General features: G+C 38.9%; 1 protein-coding gene across 1 annotated transcript; it reads right to left on the bottom strand.

The window, feature by feature from the left end:
* Positions 1-1,785: 1,785 nt before the first annotated feature.
* On the bottom strand, positions 1,786-18,461 carry b4galt6 (UDP-Gal:betaGlcNAc beta 1,4- galactosyltransferase, polypeptide 6). Its single transcript, XM_069679599.1, has 9 exons — positions 17,693-18,461; positions 13,502-13,618; positions 12,125-12,238; positions 10,877-11,001; positions 10,647-10,763; positions 10,218-10,405; positions 9,878-10,000; positions 8,848-8,949; positions 1,786-7,126 (listed from the first exon to the last, which is right to left on the bottom strand). Exons 1-9 carry the CDS (start codon positions 17,805-17,807, stop codon positions 6,979-6,981), a joined length of 1,149 nt encoding a protein of 382 aa, XP_069535700.1. The 5' UTR covers positions 17,808-18,461; the 3' UTR covers positions 1,786-6,978.
* Between the last annotated feature and the right edge of the window lie 970 nt (positions 18,462-19,431).

Raw genomic sequence — 19,431 nt, 5'->3', positions numbered from 1 at the left:
AGCACATGCTTCTGGAGCAGTGAGAGGCAGGACGAGACAGAACTGAGGGAACTGAGCATGTGCAGAGTGGGTGCTACATTAACATGCTCACAGGTTGGCTCAGTGTGGAACTGCTTTGCTTTTTAACATGAACTGATATGGAAATGATGGGATGCACGGATCAGGTGACCAGACGCAGCTACTAAGAAAAGACATTTGTCTTGTTTCAGTCAAAATGCCTTAACTTTCCTTCAACCACCAAACAATACAGCCAGTGTTGTCGTATTTGTTGTTCAGAACAACCAGGCAGACAATTCTTTTCTGCTGGCCCCGGAAATAGCAATTTGACCTAAAGCAAAACTTTCAGCATGAAGTTAACTTAGTCAACTTTTTTGGGGGCTTTTAGTCACATCTCATGATCTTCATCAGCAGATGTTTTTATGGAGATGATTCTATTCATATCTAGGGCCACGCTAGCCTGATACCACTATTGATATTGGGGTGTTACAAAAACTTGATAAAAACATATAATCAAACATTTATCACACACGTTTTTTTTAATACGGTTCCCTAAATTTTTTCTTTTTGGTGGGTAAAATATATACTGAATGAGACATTTTGCAGTTTAAAACGTAATGTTGAGCACCCTCTTGTGGACAAATTTGTAAAATTTAAGGATTTTTCACTAATGCTGGCTTAATATCATCTTTCAAGCTCTTGTTACTTGTTGGCTGTCATACACTAATATACAATAGCAATACCAATATATCCATAAAGTAATATCAGATGATTTATCAGGTCTGCTCTCATCATTATGTGATCAGCAATCCCTATAAATAGATGGAGGCCACATGGTGCAGAGCTCAGAAAAATATCGATTGACCCTGCGCAGGGAGCTTATACAATAGATGTTGTTTAATGTGGTTCTTACATAAATGGACCCAGGTTTGTATTACGCAGGACTTTTCGCAGGCAGTAAATGTACTTTGAACTCTCTCATGTAGATAAATAATAAAACTAACACTGTCTCGATTACTTCAAACATATCTTTGGATGCACATTGTTCTCTACCAACCACCATATACTTGGCAGGCCAAGTTAGAATTATCAACCTTTTTTAGAGTGAAAGAAAACATTTTCTTCTATGTCACAGGTGCCTTTTGAACTTGAAAAACAAAGATCATAGTGTTGTTACAAATATCCACATAACCTGTGTAAAGCAAAATAATAAAATACATAGGAGGCCAGATATATATGATGAATGTGTCATATAACCAACATGAACACATTACAACATAGTGCCGGTCTGTAACTCCTCTCAGTGGCAAGCTGCCTGCAGAGCTGTTCACAGAAGCAAAAACCTCTGTGTACCTGCTCTGGTCATCATGCATCTGAAAACTGGATGTAAATGACATTTTTTTTCCACATATGTATTTGTGGGTTAGGGCATGCAGATTGAATGGGTTTTAGAGTGCAGCTCTTTGTTAAGCCTAAATGCTTTAGCAACTTGTGCTGGAATTGTGGATCAGAAAAACACTGTATGTGCTTGTGTGCATTCTTTTACAAGGACGAGAGGTGAGGTTTGGTTTGTATTAATTACAAAGCAAATGAATCTTTAATGAACCTTTGAGATGAAGCTTGTGTTGAACATGACCCACAGGCAGTCCCAGTGGCTTATTACACATGATGTCAAGGCAGCGATAAACACTGAGCTAAATGTTTCTTCAGATCCTTTGGATTTATGAACACATTTCACACTCAGTCTGACTTGATGTGATTACTATGAAGAGGATAACACATGGACAGTTCAGGAAAACAAAAACATTTTTAATCTCTTCAGTTTGAATGTAAAGAGAAAAAAAAATGTAAAAAAAATAACTCAAGGCACAAACAAATACTGCAAAATGGAATACAGTTGTCTAATGGTGACACTTCATATGTACGGTCTTAGATACTTTTAGATTTCAGATAAGAAGGGCTGGGTGCAGTCAACCTCAGCTAATACTGGGACCCACGGACCCGACACCCCATATTTGTCAGAGGCAAGGACAGATTCAAACAATTACAAAAAATTATCCAAGACAGGTTATTTCCTACTTTAATACTTGGCATCTGGACCAGAGTTTTGGCTTTGGCCATGCAAACTAGATATAAAGCAGATCCATGAGAATAATGGAACATGGCCTGATCTAAAGCGGTACATGCTTACTGTCATATCATCTCCTCTATACCTAAACCTGCAGGAACACTCTTCTTGCATTTATTCATTAGAATTCATTTTTTAATGCTGTTCTCTGAATTATAAACAGAAAGAAAATAAGCACAATGTTTGAAAACACCTCCGTTTGATAGTCAGTTTTTGATATTTCATACTTTGACTTGACTGATCTGCTTCATCTACGACTGCGCCAGTTATTAAAAAGAAAGATTTATACATAATAGTGTGTGTACTAAGCCCCTCTTCCATTGCTCTGAAGGAGCAAATAGCTGTGATGACGTCATCCTAAAGTCACCACATTTATGTCATCTTGTGCTGGAAGAGTACCCACAAACAACAGTTTGCATATCAATCTGTTATTTACCATTTACCAGGCACAGAGGATCTAAAATAAACAATAATTTGCATTATGGCAACTGTAGGTTTCAGTATTTCTGTGATGACAATTTGATTGGATAAGCATTTGAATAAAATCAGATTTTTTTTTCAGCTTTCAAAGTACACTGTAAATACAGGTAAAAGCCATGTCTAAATTTGGGCTGTAAGATAAACATTACAATGGGTAAGGTGTGCCTAAAATTGTTAACAGTAATAGCATTTTCATCTAAGAGCATTATTCAGGTCAACCCAAACAGAAGTGAATAAAATAGGAGGAAGCCTGTCTTGGTCACAAGTTCACCATCACTGTTGTCGGAGTCTTTTTGAGTCTTAAAACTGTCACAGTTTGGACACAGTTTAACTTCTTTTGCACAGCAGTAACACGTGTAAAGGTGAGAGGTAACATGCAGTTCATGCTCATCAGAGAGTCATGGGGGTGGGGAGTGTATGTGAGATTGAGAGCCACTGGACAATTCAGTGTTGTCCCTCATGGCAACATAAGCTTTGAATATGTTTACAAACAAAATATGAATACTGCTTCTCAGATATTTGATATTTCACTACAAGCAGTAATTAATAATTAAGGCATTACTGCTCAATTAAATATTGTGGCAACAGAACAAGAGGGGTATGTCTAGTGGTGGGGGAGTTTGCGACTACATGGCACTGTATACACCCTATCAAGCTTAAGAGTCGTGAATTTAACGGTGTTATGAGTGAGCAGCCAGGCTACAAGATCCACTTCTCCACAACACTCAGTCTTCCTGCTACACAGTCAGTAACCTACAAACAGGGATGACTTCTTCTCTTATGCAAAATTGTGGTACTTCGCTAGAAAAGGCATAGCACAAGAGAATCATCAGCTAAACCAATACTGTTCCAAGTCCCCAGTTCCCCTGAAAAGAAAGAGCATAGCTAAAAGAGGCGGACTTCAGCACAACATCAGGCTGACTGGGATATGCTTTCCTCAGTAATCTGAGCCACGTGCTGTTAAGTGATAAAGCTTTGTGGCTGAACACAAGCCAGATTGGACTGTAGTGTGAGGTTCAGTCATGTCTGCTCTATTGGGAGAGAAAAAAAAAAAAGAACTTTGTAAACATATACAGGCCACTGCAACGATTGCTGCAACAAGGTTTTTTTGTGTGGAGGTGAGTCCTTGCAGTGTATCTGTGGAGGAACGCCGGATGTACTGACTTCCATGTAATGCTTAAAAACTATAGAAAATAAATGAATAAAAGATCACTCTGGCCATTTCTTTCCACAAACGTATTTTCCTGTCTTTCCTGAACATCAATTGTTCACAAAATCTCATCAACTGATTTCATGTGAGGCTGACAAAGTGTGAGCCACTTTTCATATGAACAGCACACGATTGTAATGCCACTGAAGCACCTTTGTGAAAACTGGTGAAAAATTAACACTTTTGGTTTTGAGGCTATGGATGAAAATAAGTCTTATCGCACAATGATTTAATCACTTGGAAATAAGACTTGCTTTTTGCAGAGACACACCAAGAAAAGCAGGCCTGCAGTCCATGCAAACTGTGTGATAGCAGCCATCTAACAAGTTCATTATATGACATACGAGATGGGTCTAATATGGTCTAGGTATCCATTAGTATGACTTTATCATATCAATGTTGAGGCACGTTAGAATGCTTGGTCAATTGCAGCGCTGGAGTGTGAGTAGAAAACAACTGCAATTTAAGGTTATATTTTTCAAATTCTAATCTAATAAGATGCTTCCTCCATAGACTGACTACCTGTTTGGCCTTTAAAATGACAATTTCAAGTCGAATGTGCCTTCGAATTGCTAATTTGGTTAAACCAACAGTTCAACAACTTTAACTGCTGTTTTTATAAAAACATGTACTCACCTTGGCCAAGGTGGAGCAAATGTTTGATATTTTGCTAACAAAAATAGCTAAATTGTTGCAGATTTTGTCAATGTATTATAATTGACTAATGGTTTCAGACCTAAATAAAAATGCAGATATGCAAGCAGAGACACATCAATGATTATTATCCATCTGCTTTAAAATGCAGCACATTTTTAGGTTTAAATGTTAATTTCTTATCAAAATCATCTTGGAGCTTTTAGTAACTTTTCAGAAGTTTTCAGTCATTTCACATGATCTTCATCAGCAGACGGACCTGGCCCAGGAGTCTATCCTCCATATTTCCATCAGCAATTTCATGACAACATGAAATAGTCCGTCTGCTTATGAACATCGTGTGATATGATCAAAAAAAAATTAATATTGTAATGACATAATAAACAACTAATAAATGGACCAAGTTGGCTTTTGAACATTTGAACTACATTAAAAAAAATGATACGTGTGATAGCATGCGTATACAGCTTGTGTGAATCTGTAGGATAGTTGAATGCGTTTCATGTCTTGCCCTGATTAGTTTGACACGTGGGTGACATGTCTTTGTTCACCAAAGATCTAAATTTGCACATTGTGGATGTGTCTCTACAAGGTCATGTAGGTCCAAAGTTTGGACTAACGACCCAAGACCAAAATCGCTTAACTTATCAGGGCCTCAGAGAGACTCAGCACAAAGCAACTCATGAGATTAAATAGTCTGATAGGACAGTAAATAAGGTGTGGGTCAAAAATGGCCAGAGTTCTGATTTAACATCTCAGTACATTTGTCGAATAAAAAAAACTTTCAAACATACAATTCATGGTCAAATTCAAACTAGAGATATAGAGGAGAATCCTAACAGTGAACATCTGGTCAAAAATAATCTGCCGTCATGTTTCTCTCCATCTTTATAGTGCTCAAAGCTTTAAGAAATTAAACTTTTCACAGCGTGTGCCATTCAAGAACAACAGGGGCTTCAGCTGTGAGACGCTGACACTGAAGTTCTCTCATCATGGCCCTTCTGGCTGCCTCACTAGCATAGAAAATAATAATTACACCACAGTCCAGACACACACAGCATCCAGCCCAATCCCCGTGCTTCAGCACACGGTACAGTACAATGAAGAGCTTTTATCACATGGTCCAGCACTAAATCATTTGAATAAAAATCATAAAAAATAAAAACACATCTGAGACAAAAAAAAATATACTCACATGAGACCATAAACCTGCACTAAAGCATGTTGTGTGGATATACTCTTGCTGTAATGGCCGACCCTGCTCCCTGTACAAAGTTACAGAGGAGAGACTCAGTCTCGACCCCTCCTTCTGAGGAGCAGCTCTACTATTTTCACACAGTGCACCTCAAAAGGAAAACAAACAAAAGGCTAAATTAAAAATATACACATCTCCAAATGAAGAAATAATTTATGTTTGAAAAGAACAAAATCTGGTAAACAAAATAAATTAAGGCATGCAAAGGATAATGTCAAATCTTGAGATTTGGATACTTGTTTTCTTTTTTTAAAGCCAAACATCCTATATGTTAGAAGATCTTCCTGTTAGGAAGAAAACACTCACTCTTATTAAATCCTCAGAACGAAGGTAGCTGCCAAAATAAAATTCAAACCCACTGGAATATCACTGTAATATGCCCGAGCTTTAAAGGCCCATATTTACATGTTTGTGTTCTGTGTTCGAGCTTTAAGAGGCCGATATTTACATACATGTTCATGCGTATTCAGCAGCAGTGCAGCAAAACAAACAGCAAACACTTGAGTGACACAGACAGGACTGCTTCTTAAAACATCCTGACTCAGAGAAAATAAATATCACATATCAAAATAAAAAAAGATATCACAAACATCAATGACGACCTCACTCAGATCCCTCCTTTTAAAGGAATACTGTGGCCTAACAAAATGATATGTATAAAACAAATGATAGTAGAAAGTGAGACAAGATCTTGTCTGTTGGCTTGTAAGGTGACGGTGATACATCAGAAGTGAAGCAGTGCGGAGCCGAGCACAGGGAGCTGTGGTTCTGCCACATTAAGGCTTTGCAGTAAACATCAGAGCTGAGATGCTGCTGCTCCCCCCAACCTAAACCAAGACTCATGTCAACTTGTAGTAGTTAAGCCGGCACGGACAAAAAAACATGCAGCAACTCACCCATCCTACATACACACACGCACACGCACACGCACACACACACACACACGCACGCACACACACGCACAGATTCACTGACACACACAATCGACAGTTCACTTTGAGAGGCTTGCCACTGCCTCTTCATTTTTTCCTCTTTTTTCGGTTTCTTTTTCTTTTTTTTCCTCACTAAGATTTCTTGGCAGCATTACATGGTGCGCCTATTCACCCCTCCGGGCCTGTGCCCCCCTCCTCTCCTCCGCTACACCGCCGCTCTGCCTCTGAGTGGCTGAACGGGGCCCTAGGAGGCCAGGCCGGAGGGGAGCTGGGTGAGCTGGGGGTGTGGACCAGGGGTTGGGTGGGGGTCGGTGGGGGCAGTTCAGTAGTCTGCGATAGGAGCGAGCTCGGGGTACAGGTCCACTGTGATGTTTTTGTAGAGGCTGCTGAGGGAAATCTGGGGGCTGTAGTGGAGGTTGTTGAGGCCGTCCAAGTGTTGCCGCTCTTTGGAATACCTCAGCAGTTTATACCTATAAAACACACAGTCACAAAGTGCTAATATCAGTATTTATCTATTCCACCTCTCCCACAGGACTCCATGTGCATTTTATTCTAGAGATTTAACAATCTGCAGTGAAACACAACCTTAGGGTTTCATTAAGTGCCCGCCATAGATTACAACTACAGCTGTGACTGCCAGCCCCAAGCCTATTGGTTTCTAAGTAAATCTTTGACAACAGCTTACAGATACATAGTTTCAATCCTAAAAAGGCTCAGTCAATAACTAAAACAAGTGGACACTGTAGTTTATAATCAGCCAGGGATGCAAACGGCAAAAAAGATTACAATGATGCAAATCCAGGTCCAGGGGCATGCCTTCCAGGGCAGAACTTTTTAAAAAAAAAATCAGCCTGATAATATGGATTTCCTGTAGATTTTAGCATGACATGGAGATATGTATTTTTTCCTTTTGCCACTGTTTTGGTAAATTAAAAAGACCGATTAGATCTGACGACTAAATTAATCTCACATTGACAAAAACTTAAAGAAAAACTGTCAAGCTTTTTGAATTTAGCTTCTTCATAGCTTCTCTCAGCAGCATAACTAGGCTACCGTAACAATTTATTGAGTACATCTAAAGATGCACAGGTCCATTTTAGCTAAATGTCTAAATCCTTGCCTCAAGAATTTATCTTGTTCCATAACATATAACCAAAATTAAAATTACACTCATTTATATAACTAAATATTATCTTGGGATAAAAACAGGTGGAACCACGAGGAGCTAACTTTACAGTATGTTCACACTTTTCCTCAGCAGCTCAACTGATGTTGAAATTGTGAGAAAAATAAAATAAATGTTCGTAACGGAAAACAAGTAGTCCCAATGACAGTCAGGATTAAAACATGTATGCTAGTAAGGTCAAGCTCCATGGAAATATTAAACATTAACATGCAAATGAACCTTTTATACCCCCTTAATTAAAACAAAAAAAAACTCATTACATCTACAAGCATCACACATCAGGACCTATATTCCAAACAAGATTTCACCAAAGGGTTACAAGTTTGCATCCCTGACCTAATGTTCCTCAAACAGGAAGAAATAGTGTAGTAGTATAGTAATATCTGTGAGGAACTATTTTCAGTGGCGGATTAATACACATTTGGTGCTCTAGTCAGTAGGTGGTGTATATCGTAGTCAAAATAAGCTACAATGTAAGAGTTAATGGTAGTGAAGAAACATGTCAGTCAGTGCAACAGTGAGGCTCACTGACTTGTTAGAAGGATACATTCAGTAACCACTACCCATATGCACAACACTGGGATGACATATTCTTCAAGTGTCTTAGAAAAACACAAAAGGGATATTTCTTCTGTCACTGAATGTGACTAAAATGTTGGTAAGAACATTAAAGTAGAGAGTTTAAAAATCAAAAGGCTTCCTATAGACTTATCTGGTATAAAAACAAAACAGAAACAAAAATTAGCTCTAGAATCCGTGTTTCTCACTAAAAAGCATTATGTGATTATGTGTCATTGACATGTGAGATGTATTTCCTGGTGGTCAACCTCTTCACTGTCTTTGCATTTCTTCTTTGTGGGTTACTTGCAGCAACTGTCAGTGTTTGTGAAATCAGGAGCATGAATAAATAGCCAACATGCTTATGCATAATACAATGAAAAGAAGGACCGAGCGGTTTCCCTGGTCAGATCATAGAGAAAAAAAAATCTGAGACAGCCGTCTTACCTCCCGAGGAACTGCACCTCTCCTCTGTGGTGGTGAGGAATTGACTTGTACTTGCCGATCTCTCCCTCTGGTCTTGTCACATTCAGACCAGCATAATGAACCCTGAGGAGAAACCAGATGGCTTTACAATTTACTGCATTAAACAAAAATGAGCTTAAAGCCAACCTCAACCCTGATTGTTCCATGTAATCCAGCTTAACTGGAGCTGTGAAAGCTGTAAACAGTTTACAAACATTATCCTGATAGGAACGTGATGAATATCTTATGAATATCAAGTAATTCTGAATAATATTTGTTCACACAATGTTGTAGGTAGATAGCACTCGGTTTAAACTATTCTCGACCATAATACTGATGAAGTCCTGATCATTTTCCGCCACGCACAAATATGATCATGTTGATATGATATTGTTTGTGCTTATTCATCTGAATAGATCATGTGCATAAACCAGGTTCCTCAGTGAGAACAGACTTATTTGAACCCTATCATTGACCTCTGGCTTGATGTTAGTTGCATAATAAAGAATCTCTCAACTTACTTACAACAGTCAACACTTAATATGGGGTGTAATTAGTCAATATGACTTAATCATGTCGTGATATTTTTGCATAATAATAATGTCAATGTCTGCCCAGTAAAAACCTTTTGCAGATGCGTTCAGCAGGTTACCACGGACACCACAGACAGCATGTGTCGAGGTGTGTTGCTGTTTTACATTCAGCTAGAAGTGTAATATGTTATGGGTCCTTGTTATAAACTGGCCCCCACAATATATTGTTGTCTCAAACTATAGTGTACATATGTTTAATGTTGGCAACAGTTCTCTACAGATTTAGCATTACACTATTCTAATGTCATCAGACTTATGTTGGACAGTTTAACCTATGGTCTTAGTTAAGGCCCTCCTTTTGGTCGACATTTTCTGTCGTTACTTCATGCTTCAAGTCCTACCCAACAAAAACAACCAATTGAGTTCATATGTGAAAAGATCTGAATACATGTCTGGGCATTGCCCTTTATTTTACTAACCTGTTCCACAAGTCATCATCCTCTCCTCCCCAGCCCCAGAATGCATTGGGAAAGCCATTAATCTTGCGGAACTGCTCAACAGTGAGTCCACTCACACCACCAAAGAACTCGCTGTATGGAAGACTGCAATCAAAAACAAACATCAGTTAAACATAGAGCTTCATGATCTGGATAATTTACTGCATATCCAAATATGTGCCGAATTCCTTTCAACCCTTAAGTCTATTTGTCATTGCCAAAGAAGGGCTAAGAGACATAACAATAATATGTACTACACATATTACATCTACATCTTAATCTTGCTTGCAGAAAGTTGATGACATTTTGATAACACACTTACATGTACATGTATTTGTCCAGCTTGGCAGCAAAGTGGCGTGGCATCTGACCACAGCCATAGTAGTTTCGGTCGTTCTCAGGGATGTGGTCAACATCATGGAAGATCAAGCAGTCCCAGTCCAAGTCTTTCATTGCCTCCAGGAACCCCACGTTAAAAAGCATGGCTCTGTTGAAGGGCTGGCTTCCGCTCTAAATATGTGCAAGCACACACACACAGTCAATATCCTAGTGCAGCTTAACAGAAGTAAATAAGTCATTGTATATACAGTCTTGTTCAACACCAGGGACTGCCTTCACTACCCAACATGGTTTTACAACTGTCTTGAAAATTCACATAGCCTGTGTTCAGAACACTTTCCTTCAGCTAAATGTTGGACTTATAGAATGACCAAAACACTTCACCACACACACATACAACAAAGCACTGTACCTGTTCTATGACGTAGAAGGCAAACTGCAGGCGCTGTCTCTGCAGCATGGGGATGAGGTGTTGGAAGAGGATGGGGAGATGTTCATGGCGGTTTCTAAATGGAATCAAGATGGCCACCTACAGCACAAACAAAAAAATTATATTAGATAAATTAGATTTCTCAGAATATTAGCTTACTTTTTTAATTCATCTGTATATAGGAATTAAAGCCTTGAAATGTATAAACCCACCTTCCAGCGAGGTCTGCAGTCCTTTGGTTTCCAATGGCCTCCGTACTCAATGTCAAAAAGCTTTGAGAACTTCAGCTCTTTCTCTTCCATAGGGATCTCTGTCATGTTCACATCCATAAGGCCCTCTGTGGAGAGTTTATTTAAGGGAGAAGTTATTCCACTGATACACCAGCATCACAAAATAACAACAAAAACAAAATCACTGCACAGGAAACAGGGCTGTTACATGAAAAACACAGTTTTTGCGTTTGTGGCTTAACTCTCCACCTGGAGAGAATTCTCTTGCAGGACCTGCTGTGGGTACTGTGGGAAAGCCCATTAGCAGTAGTGTACCTGGTGTATGGAAAGTAATGATAGACAATGGATTTGATTACCATCAGGGAGCTTGTAGCATTACTTGCCTCTATCAACTTATCCATAGGACAGCACAAATCAAATTAGGTTATTAGCTTGATTTGACTAAACAAACTACCACAGCAGTATTAATAGTTAGCAACGCTATTTTCCACTGACAAACTTTAACTTCTCAGATAAACCTAGATGTTTTTTGTTTGATGGAGACATTTTTTCAGATGTTAAAACGTTAACATTGGCCAAGGTAAAAACATATGGGAGAAAATATGTTTCGCACGTCTTGTGAAACATCAAACATACGCACAAGCAGATGTACTTGGGACCTAACAAGGCACAGGAATGTAAGACGCAGAGTCTTATCCTTTTTAAGCTTTCCAAATTTGGGTTGAGGTTTGCAAACATTTTATCCATCCTGAATTGAGTATCAAGTCCTCATTCTGATTGAATATCAGCATAAAGTCTGCTCTTTTAATCTCAATCTATAAAACTTTCTCCAACTTTCTAAACTTCATTTAACTGTTTTTGTTTTTTTTAATCAAGGCTGAGCAGGCTGATGAGGGAAAACCCAGTGTTAAGTTGCAGCCCTTATGGACATTCATGGGCTGTAGTCACCATCTTAAAAATTAAACAAGATATAACTTAATTCATTTATTTGGTGTCAAAGACTGCTGATATAAAATTAAAATTAAAAAACTATTTTGGCTACCCCGACTTAAGTTTTTCCTAGTTGAATAGCAGTAATTTTGTACACTGCTTTTTGCCAAAAAGTAAGAATCCATGACAGACATCAGTTAGAGTAACTCGTACCAGTGCGCCTGAATCATTTTTCACATTCACACTCTGACTTTCAAATGCATGTGGGAGTAAAATGTTGTGTGGTACCAGTCTACTCACTCATAGAAGGTAATCGCTCTGGACAGGGGAGGTTCTGGGCGTAAGTGAAGTTCTCAGGAAGGTATGTGGTTGGCTGGACCAGGTACTCACTGGAGTTACTGCCATCAGGATAGTCTGCAGAAAAAAACATCGAACATCCGACATAACAGCAGAATACTCTGAACCACATCACTTACATCCAATGATGCAGTACCTGCAAGACATACTGCTAACAGGATCTTTTTGTGATACTCAGAAAACGTATCACTTTGTTTATTACTATTCATTATGAATACACAAGTTGTATGCATTAAAACAGGGACCTTTTATATTGAAAATTATATGGGCTATTTTATCATTACATATCATAAATGTGGTATTGTTGAAATGCAGCATGTCTACTTGTTAGTGATCATATACACATTTCAATGTACTCTTTATTTTTCCTGAGTTTAAATATAAATGTTTGACTGAACACTGGTGCTAAAGCCTTGATACTCTACCACAAAACAATCACTTCACCTCCAAATTAGCCTGCTATACTTCACACAGATGTTTAATATTGTATAAAAACACGTAGTATGAGCATAAACATAAAACGGTTGTGTAAAGTACATCTACTCAAAGCCAGGGTTGAAGTACAGATTACTAAAGTGCTAAGTAACTTGAATGTTTCCATTTGATGCTACTTGGCTCTACTTACTATGCTGCTTTACATATTCCTATGGCTATCATTTCTGGTTACTGTGCAGGACAGGAGTTGCAGGACACTAAGGAGGTCAAAGTAATTCAATGTTAGCAGAATAAAGATATCCACTAGTAGAAATACTAAGAATCTATACTTTTTGTGATCTTATCGTTTACATAGCTTTCCTTTATCTCCATCTTCCAGCAATTCACATCCTATATTCTATCACTCTCATGTGTTCTGCTATGCCCCTATAAGCTGAGCTAAGTTAAGAGTTAAACAGTTTTGTCTTTGTTGTCAAGTGTTAAATCCATTATTTAACTGTGAAAGTGTTCAAGCTAAAACAGGGTGGTCATTTGCTCTTCAATAAACTTCAGCATACTGATTAATCTGGTACTCATCTCCACCACTAACACACTCCACTTCTGCAGCTGCTGATTATCACACCATCTTTTCTTCCATAACTAACCTGGGTATCTTAAAGAAGGTTTCATAAATAAAACATACTATTATAACCACAGTAAATGGGGCTTTCATTGCTGCAAACTTTGAATGAAAGTAGAAACAGAAGCTTTCCTCAGATAAATGTAAAAAATAATGGAAGCAACTTGCTAATTTTGGATCTGAGTAATGGCTCTTACCCTGTGATGCGTGTAAATGTAGGCAATGCGGGCCACCATATAACAAAATAATGTGTGGTTATCACTCACCCGTCCCGTTGAGGGTATTGTTCTTATTGGTGTATAATCGGATCATTTGGCCAATGGTCCTCACATTGTCCCTCAACATGATGCCCTGAGCCTGCACCATGAAGAAGTACGTGTTGGCTGGCAGAAAGACAGGGGAAAAAAAACAACTTTAATTTAATTTACATATGCACCTTGCACATACATCATGTAGCGACAGCTGCAGCTTGTAAGATACAACTTAACACGTCAAAGATGCCATTTTAGAGAAAACGCAAATTTGATTCCCTAGCTGCAGCCACAATCAACAGAAACAGTGAATGTTTAAATCATTCATCATCATCATTCATACAGTAGCAACAACAGACTTGAATTCTGAAAACAGCTGCAACAACACTAATAAACTGAATAATCAACTGATGGTTCTGTTTAGAGGTGGCATGCGCTGTAAGTGTAAAATGTAAATGAGTTCAATGTGGAACAGTCTTGCCAGATACATAACATGGTTTATTTGCAACCACATAATCTGTTTTCTGGTTTGTTTTAGCCAGTGCAAGTGTATTTAGTAAAATAATAACTGCAATAACTCAAGTTTGACATTTTAATAGTCCGGTAACCACCATTATTCATCCATTATCTAAACCACTTATCCTTTTACGGTTGCGGGGGATGGAGATAATGAATCTACAAAATTACATCTTCTCATTAATTCTTATCTCAAATAGCTTTTTATGGGGTTTGTTCATGTGAGTGTTCAAAGTAAGGTTTACCAATCTCTCTGAACTAAACATCACTTCTTTCCCCTCAACGAATTCCACCTTCTCATGTGAAGCTGTTTGCTACACAGATCAACAGCATTACTCAACAGCATTTGTAACCAATGTTACAAACAGAAAATATCAATAAATCTGTCAATGGCATAACATTAGAGAGCTGTACTTATACTGAAACAAAGAGGAAAAGATTTGTTAGAAGTTAGATTGTCCATGATTAAAAAGGAAGGCAGCAGGCAGATATGGTATTTACCAACAAAGACAACAAAAAAACATGACTACATTAAAGGTGATTTTATTTGTCAGGTGCGAAAGCAAAGGAGATTTTGTAAATGAAATCTAAAGAATATTCCAAAACGTCAGTTAGCAGTAAAGCAGAAAATTAAAATGCATTTGATGCTTGTCATTAAAAATGAAATGTTTCATTTTAATTACATTTCATTTTTATTAAGTTAAGACTGAAATCTTAAACGTACACAGAAAGTGTTGAGGTAAAACAAATAAATGTTTTTCATGTATGTGACATTCTACATATATAATTGTAACATATAGACATTGAAACTGCTCTGAAAGGTGTAACAGAGCTGGTTTTTATGTCACGACACTACCCACAGAACATTTCCACAGACCAATTTTACTGGATACCTCATGCATCATGTGGAAAAATAGGTGATGCACCTATTCTTTAGGCAATGGGGCGCTGCAGGTGTCTGTGTGGCTGTTTATATAGGCCCTGACATGAAAAGCAAGAGGTTCCCCAACACATACATGCTGCTCAGGTATGCAGTTGCTCTACAAACAGACCCATATGACAACAACATCAGAATGCTGTTTGTCAACAGCAGTTTGGCATTCAGCTACATCAAATTAAATACACTGATCCACAAGCTGCAGACTTTAAGTCTGAAAACATTTTTCTGCCTGAGAATAAATAACTTCCTTACTAACAGATCACAGTAAGTATAGCTGGGGGGGTCATCACACCTCATCCACCATCATACGCAACAATGACATCCTCCAAGGCTGTTCTCTCAGTCCACTCCTATTCTATCTTTTCACAGTTCGCAGAGGCAAGACCACTGGGCTTGGTATCCAAAAACAATGACACTATTTTGAAGGACCTGGGTTTCCTATGACGTGCATGCAGCAGCAGTCTAGTTTAATCACACTCCATGTATCCACTGATATGGGATAATAGGGTAATTCCAGCTACAGTTACATTTCCATTCTTGAAACTTGATGAGTCCTACAGTAGTTGGATTTATTATACACTTTGAGTTAATGCTGTTGAAAAAAGGCTGTTAATTGAATGATTTGTTGAGGAAATATTTTCCTCTTATGCACTGCTGGTCATTTTGCTTGACTATTATACAGTTTATAGTACTGCACTGTTAATACTACACTATAGCTGCACTATCTTTCATTAAATAAATTGAAGGGGTTGAAATTTTTCAGAAATTTGGGTTGTGATTAGTCATTAGGGAGGAGGTGGTGGGTCCTGAGGCTAGACCAGTTGAAAACCACTGTATTAGACAGTACACCAGCTTCAGTGTGCGTAGAGTAGGCAGTGTTAAGGGATGGTAAGAGTCTTATCACAAAGCAGCCAGGCCAAGCCTTAGTTGTTGAGCAAGTGACAGGGTGAGTGAAGACACTGCAAAGGCTGGACAGCGGATGATGTTACTTCATCTGCCTGACGTAATACCTTCAATTAGCTAGAAAAATTACAGTAAATATGTAACTACAATCCCTGAAACGGATGCATTATGCTCAGCACAGGACCATAGAAAAGGACCAGGTGCTATTTAAAGATGAATATTCCTCTCTTTATCTGCTCCATACATACACACTTATCAATGTGTACTCCAGTTCCAACTACGCACTTGCTTGAAAAGTCAAATTTGTCACAGTGAAGAAAGAACATGCAATGCATGAAATGACTAACCCAAAGCCTCAATTAATTCCTTAGCTTAATGTTGAATTCAGCAAATAAGTCAGCAACATACAGTAGTCTACAAAATATTTTGAGCAGTTGGGTACCATTGTACAGTTAGAGCCATTACAAGGTAGCATTAAGAGAGAAGCCCAGCAGCCACAGACATATTTACACCATCTGATGTTTTTCACACACAACTTAGGGAAAAGAATTGGAAAAACTTTATCCTCTTAACTGTATGATATGCACATGTCTCCTTCACAAACTTGCTAGAGGCTTGAACTGCCTGAATTCCAATACAATGTGCAATGTTGGTATAAAAAAAAACAACACATAGTTTTTGTATGGTGTTTGGGGAGCAAGAAAGGGGAGCAAGCATCAGTTTTCCAGAACAGTTTCAGAAACACATTCTTTTTCAGAGGCATCCAAATGAGAAACAGGTTCCACACAAAGTGTGGCTGATGTACTCATATCACCTTACAAGTTTTGCACAATAAAACACATAAAAAACACAATACTGCATTCCCACAGCATGTAATACAGTATTTATAAAGAACCAAAGCCATCTTGTCTTCTCAACCTTATCACTTTTACATCTGCAATCATTCTGCCAGACCTCGGGCTATAATAATTCTTCATTCTTCCCAGAACTGTCATTCCTCCCAAGCATGACTAGCACTGACTGCCAGTAAAAGCCTGGGCTAAGACCATATAATTCCTGTCGGCACACAGCCAGTGAAACTTCACATTTACAAAGTCAATGTACACAACAATAAGCAAACTGACACCTGTCAAGCTCACCATTCCAAGCAAGTACCATTCGAGATTAGAGCATCAAAATTGAGGACTGTTTGTCTCACTATTTTGAGGAAACGAATGGCCAATCGGGAAACGAAAAAACTTGGCTGTTTTGTACTATAATTTAGGAATATGACAGCGTCTACTATAATAATGCACATATTACATTCGAGTTTACGTACATAGGTATATTATGTAAATTATACTTTCACATAATATTGTTTAAGAATATTCCACCAACATAACACAACTCTTATTTTAACCTGATATCAAAATAAACTGGAAACAATTATTGTGTATGGATACTAGTTCATTTTGCCCAATCATCAGTACAAGCAGAAGTCTAAACCCCAGTCATGGACTGGCTCAACCTGCCTGTGTTGATGTTAGGAATCCCTGAAATTAACATTAGCAGTGATACCCACAGTTCATCCATTCACAAGTCAGTTTTGAAATGACCGCTAATGCGCAGATAACCCACATATCCACAACAAACGGACAATATCTAGTTAATATATCAATATAGCGAGTGCTAACTGGTCATCATGCCTGGGGCGGATCTTTCAGCTGTGGGCTAGTTAGCTAACTGTTTTAGCATTAGCATGGACTGTGACAGCAGCTGGAGCTTATCGAGCTGCAGGCGATAATCCAGACATAATCACATTAACTGTTGCCGTATGAGGCGTTAAGAGAAAATCTCTGTTAACCAACCTATTCCAGGGGCCACATAAATGAAGTAGAGGCAAGTGGTGGACATGGAGAAGAAGAATATGAAGGCCAGAAACGATCGGTTGGACATTCGCAGCAGCCGCCTCCAGTTCACCATTTTGGCTTAGGCCCGCGTCTCTTTCGCCGATATGAATCCCATAAAATACTTCTTGGAGTTAAAATGTCCTCGAATTAACAGACAATATTGTCAATGGTGTGGTCATGGAAAAACCTGCACCGTCAAAGCCCAGAGATGCAGTGCGGAGAAGGCTAATGCTAGCGGTGCTAGCTGGCCTGCTTTCCCCTGCCAAGAAATTTCCAGATGGAAAAAGCAGGCCTGTAACGTTAATATCAGGCAACTGAGAGCCTCATGGAGCACCACCGGTCGGGCATATTGAAACTGTTATACTGCAGGCCAAGAGCTTGGTAGCATATCTAGTTAGGGATACTCGTGGTAGTCTTCCATGGTTGCGGCGTCGCCAGCGAGGCTTTTATCGCTAGCACTGAAGGTTGGTCATTGAAGGGGGCAGGACCGCTCTGCCTTCTCCCACACAGTCTACTCTCGGCCGGTGCGATGTTTCCAAAACAGTCGGTGCACTACTTCATCAAACCGCTCACACAGGGGTCCAGTCATGCCACCGAGTGTCTCCACGCTGGTTCGGCACGATTTTGGCATGCAGCACACATAAGTGCAGGATGAGATATAACAATTAAACTCAATAAAAAAGATATGAAGTCTCCCTCTTTTTCATTTTCTGCTGGCACTGCAGAGACCGTTTCCGGTGGGTGTAACATCACCCCTCCCCGCGTCGTCATGGAAACCCCTGTGCGCGGTGGCGTGTCTTCATATATCGCCTTTTTTTATTTGGCGCTCTTGATTAAATATACATATGAAAAGACAACAAAAATTACATTTAAAACAATGAAGTTCAAAATATAAAATGTACATTTGATGTAAAAAAATTTTAGCTGAAATGGTACATTGCAAATTCAACCGAATTAAAACATTAACAACATAAAATAAAGAAAAGGAAAATAACCCTTTTATTTTTTCTGGCCGTCAACCTTTGCCAGAGGTGAGTTGCAACCAGCCGACAGCATGCAGGTCTTTGTGTCTGTTTGACCGCGGGCAGGGCAGGGCAGAGCGGCAGGATGAAGCTGCTTATGCATTCACACATCAGACACCTTCACGCAGAGTTGTGCGCAGCTATTGTATTTATCTGGACTTTATAACTCAACCACCGTAAAATCTATCAGAAGTAAAAGTATATAGTAATCACTGCTTTCTTCTGGTAAAGTCGCTCCCTCTCTCCATTCAATCTCTAGCTCCTTTCTCTCAATCGTTGAGATCAGGGCAACTTGTGAACGTTGTGTTAACAAGCAGCAACTGACAAATCCTGTTCTTTCTGCCTGTAGTTCTGGGGACTGACCAGAGCCCTGTAACAAGAGAACACACAGCACAGGATGGAATACAGTTGAAGAAAAGACAGGCATGATGGGACCTACTCATTTATAATTTTGTAAATCCTCAAAAGCACTTTAATGTTTAAGCTGAAGTGGGTAGCAAATTAATAAAAGTTAATTATAACTGTACCTGCCTGCAGCATTCTGAATGAATTAAAGACTGTAGGGTGCAAAGGAGAGCCACATGGAACAGCAACGCCTTGAAATAATCATGTCTGGTTGAAACAAAGGCATAAATTAGGGCATCTGTATCAGCCATGGCCAGAAAGGCCAGAAAG

Source organism: Semicossyphus pulcher, unplaced genomic scaffold, assembly GCF_022749685.1.
Source record: "Semicossyphus pulcher isolate SPU_LCO1_2020_fin unplaced genomic scaffold, fSemPul1.0.p SCAF_4, whole genome shotgun sequence".
NCBI lineage: Eukaryota > Metazoa > Chordata > Actinopteri > Labriformes > Labridae > Semicossyphus > Semicossyphus pulcher.
The sequence above is the reverse complement of the archived record's forward strand: the minus strand, read 5'-3'. Positions and strand labels throughout refer to the sequence as shown.

Coding starts and splice junctions, on each gene's coding strand:
- b4galt6 (XM_069679599.1), bottom strand. CDS start 17,807: ATGGTGAACTGGAGGCGGCTGCTGCGAATGTCCAACCGATCGTTTCTG. Junction 13,619..17,692: donor TTATGTGGCCCCTGGAATAG/GTTGGTTAACAG, acceptor TCTTTCTGCCAG/CCAACACGTACTTCTTCATG. Junction 8,950..9,877: donor GATGATGACTTGTGGAACAG/GTTAGTAAAATA, acceptor GTTTCTCCTCAG/GGTTCATTATGCTGGTCTGA.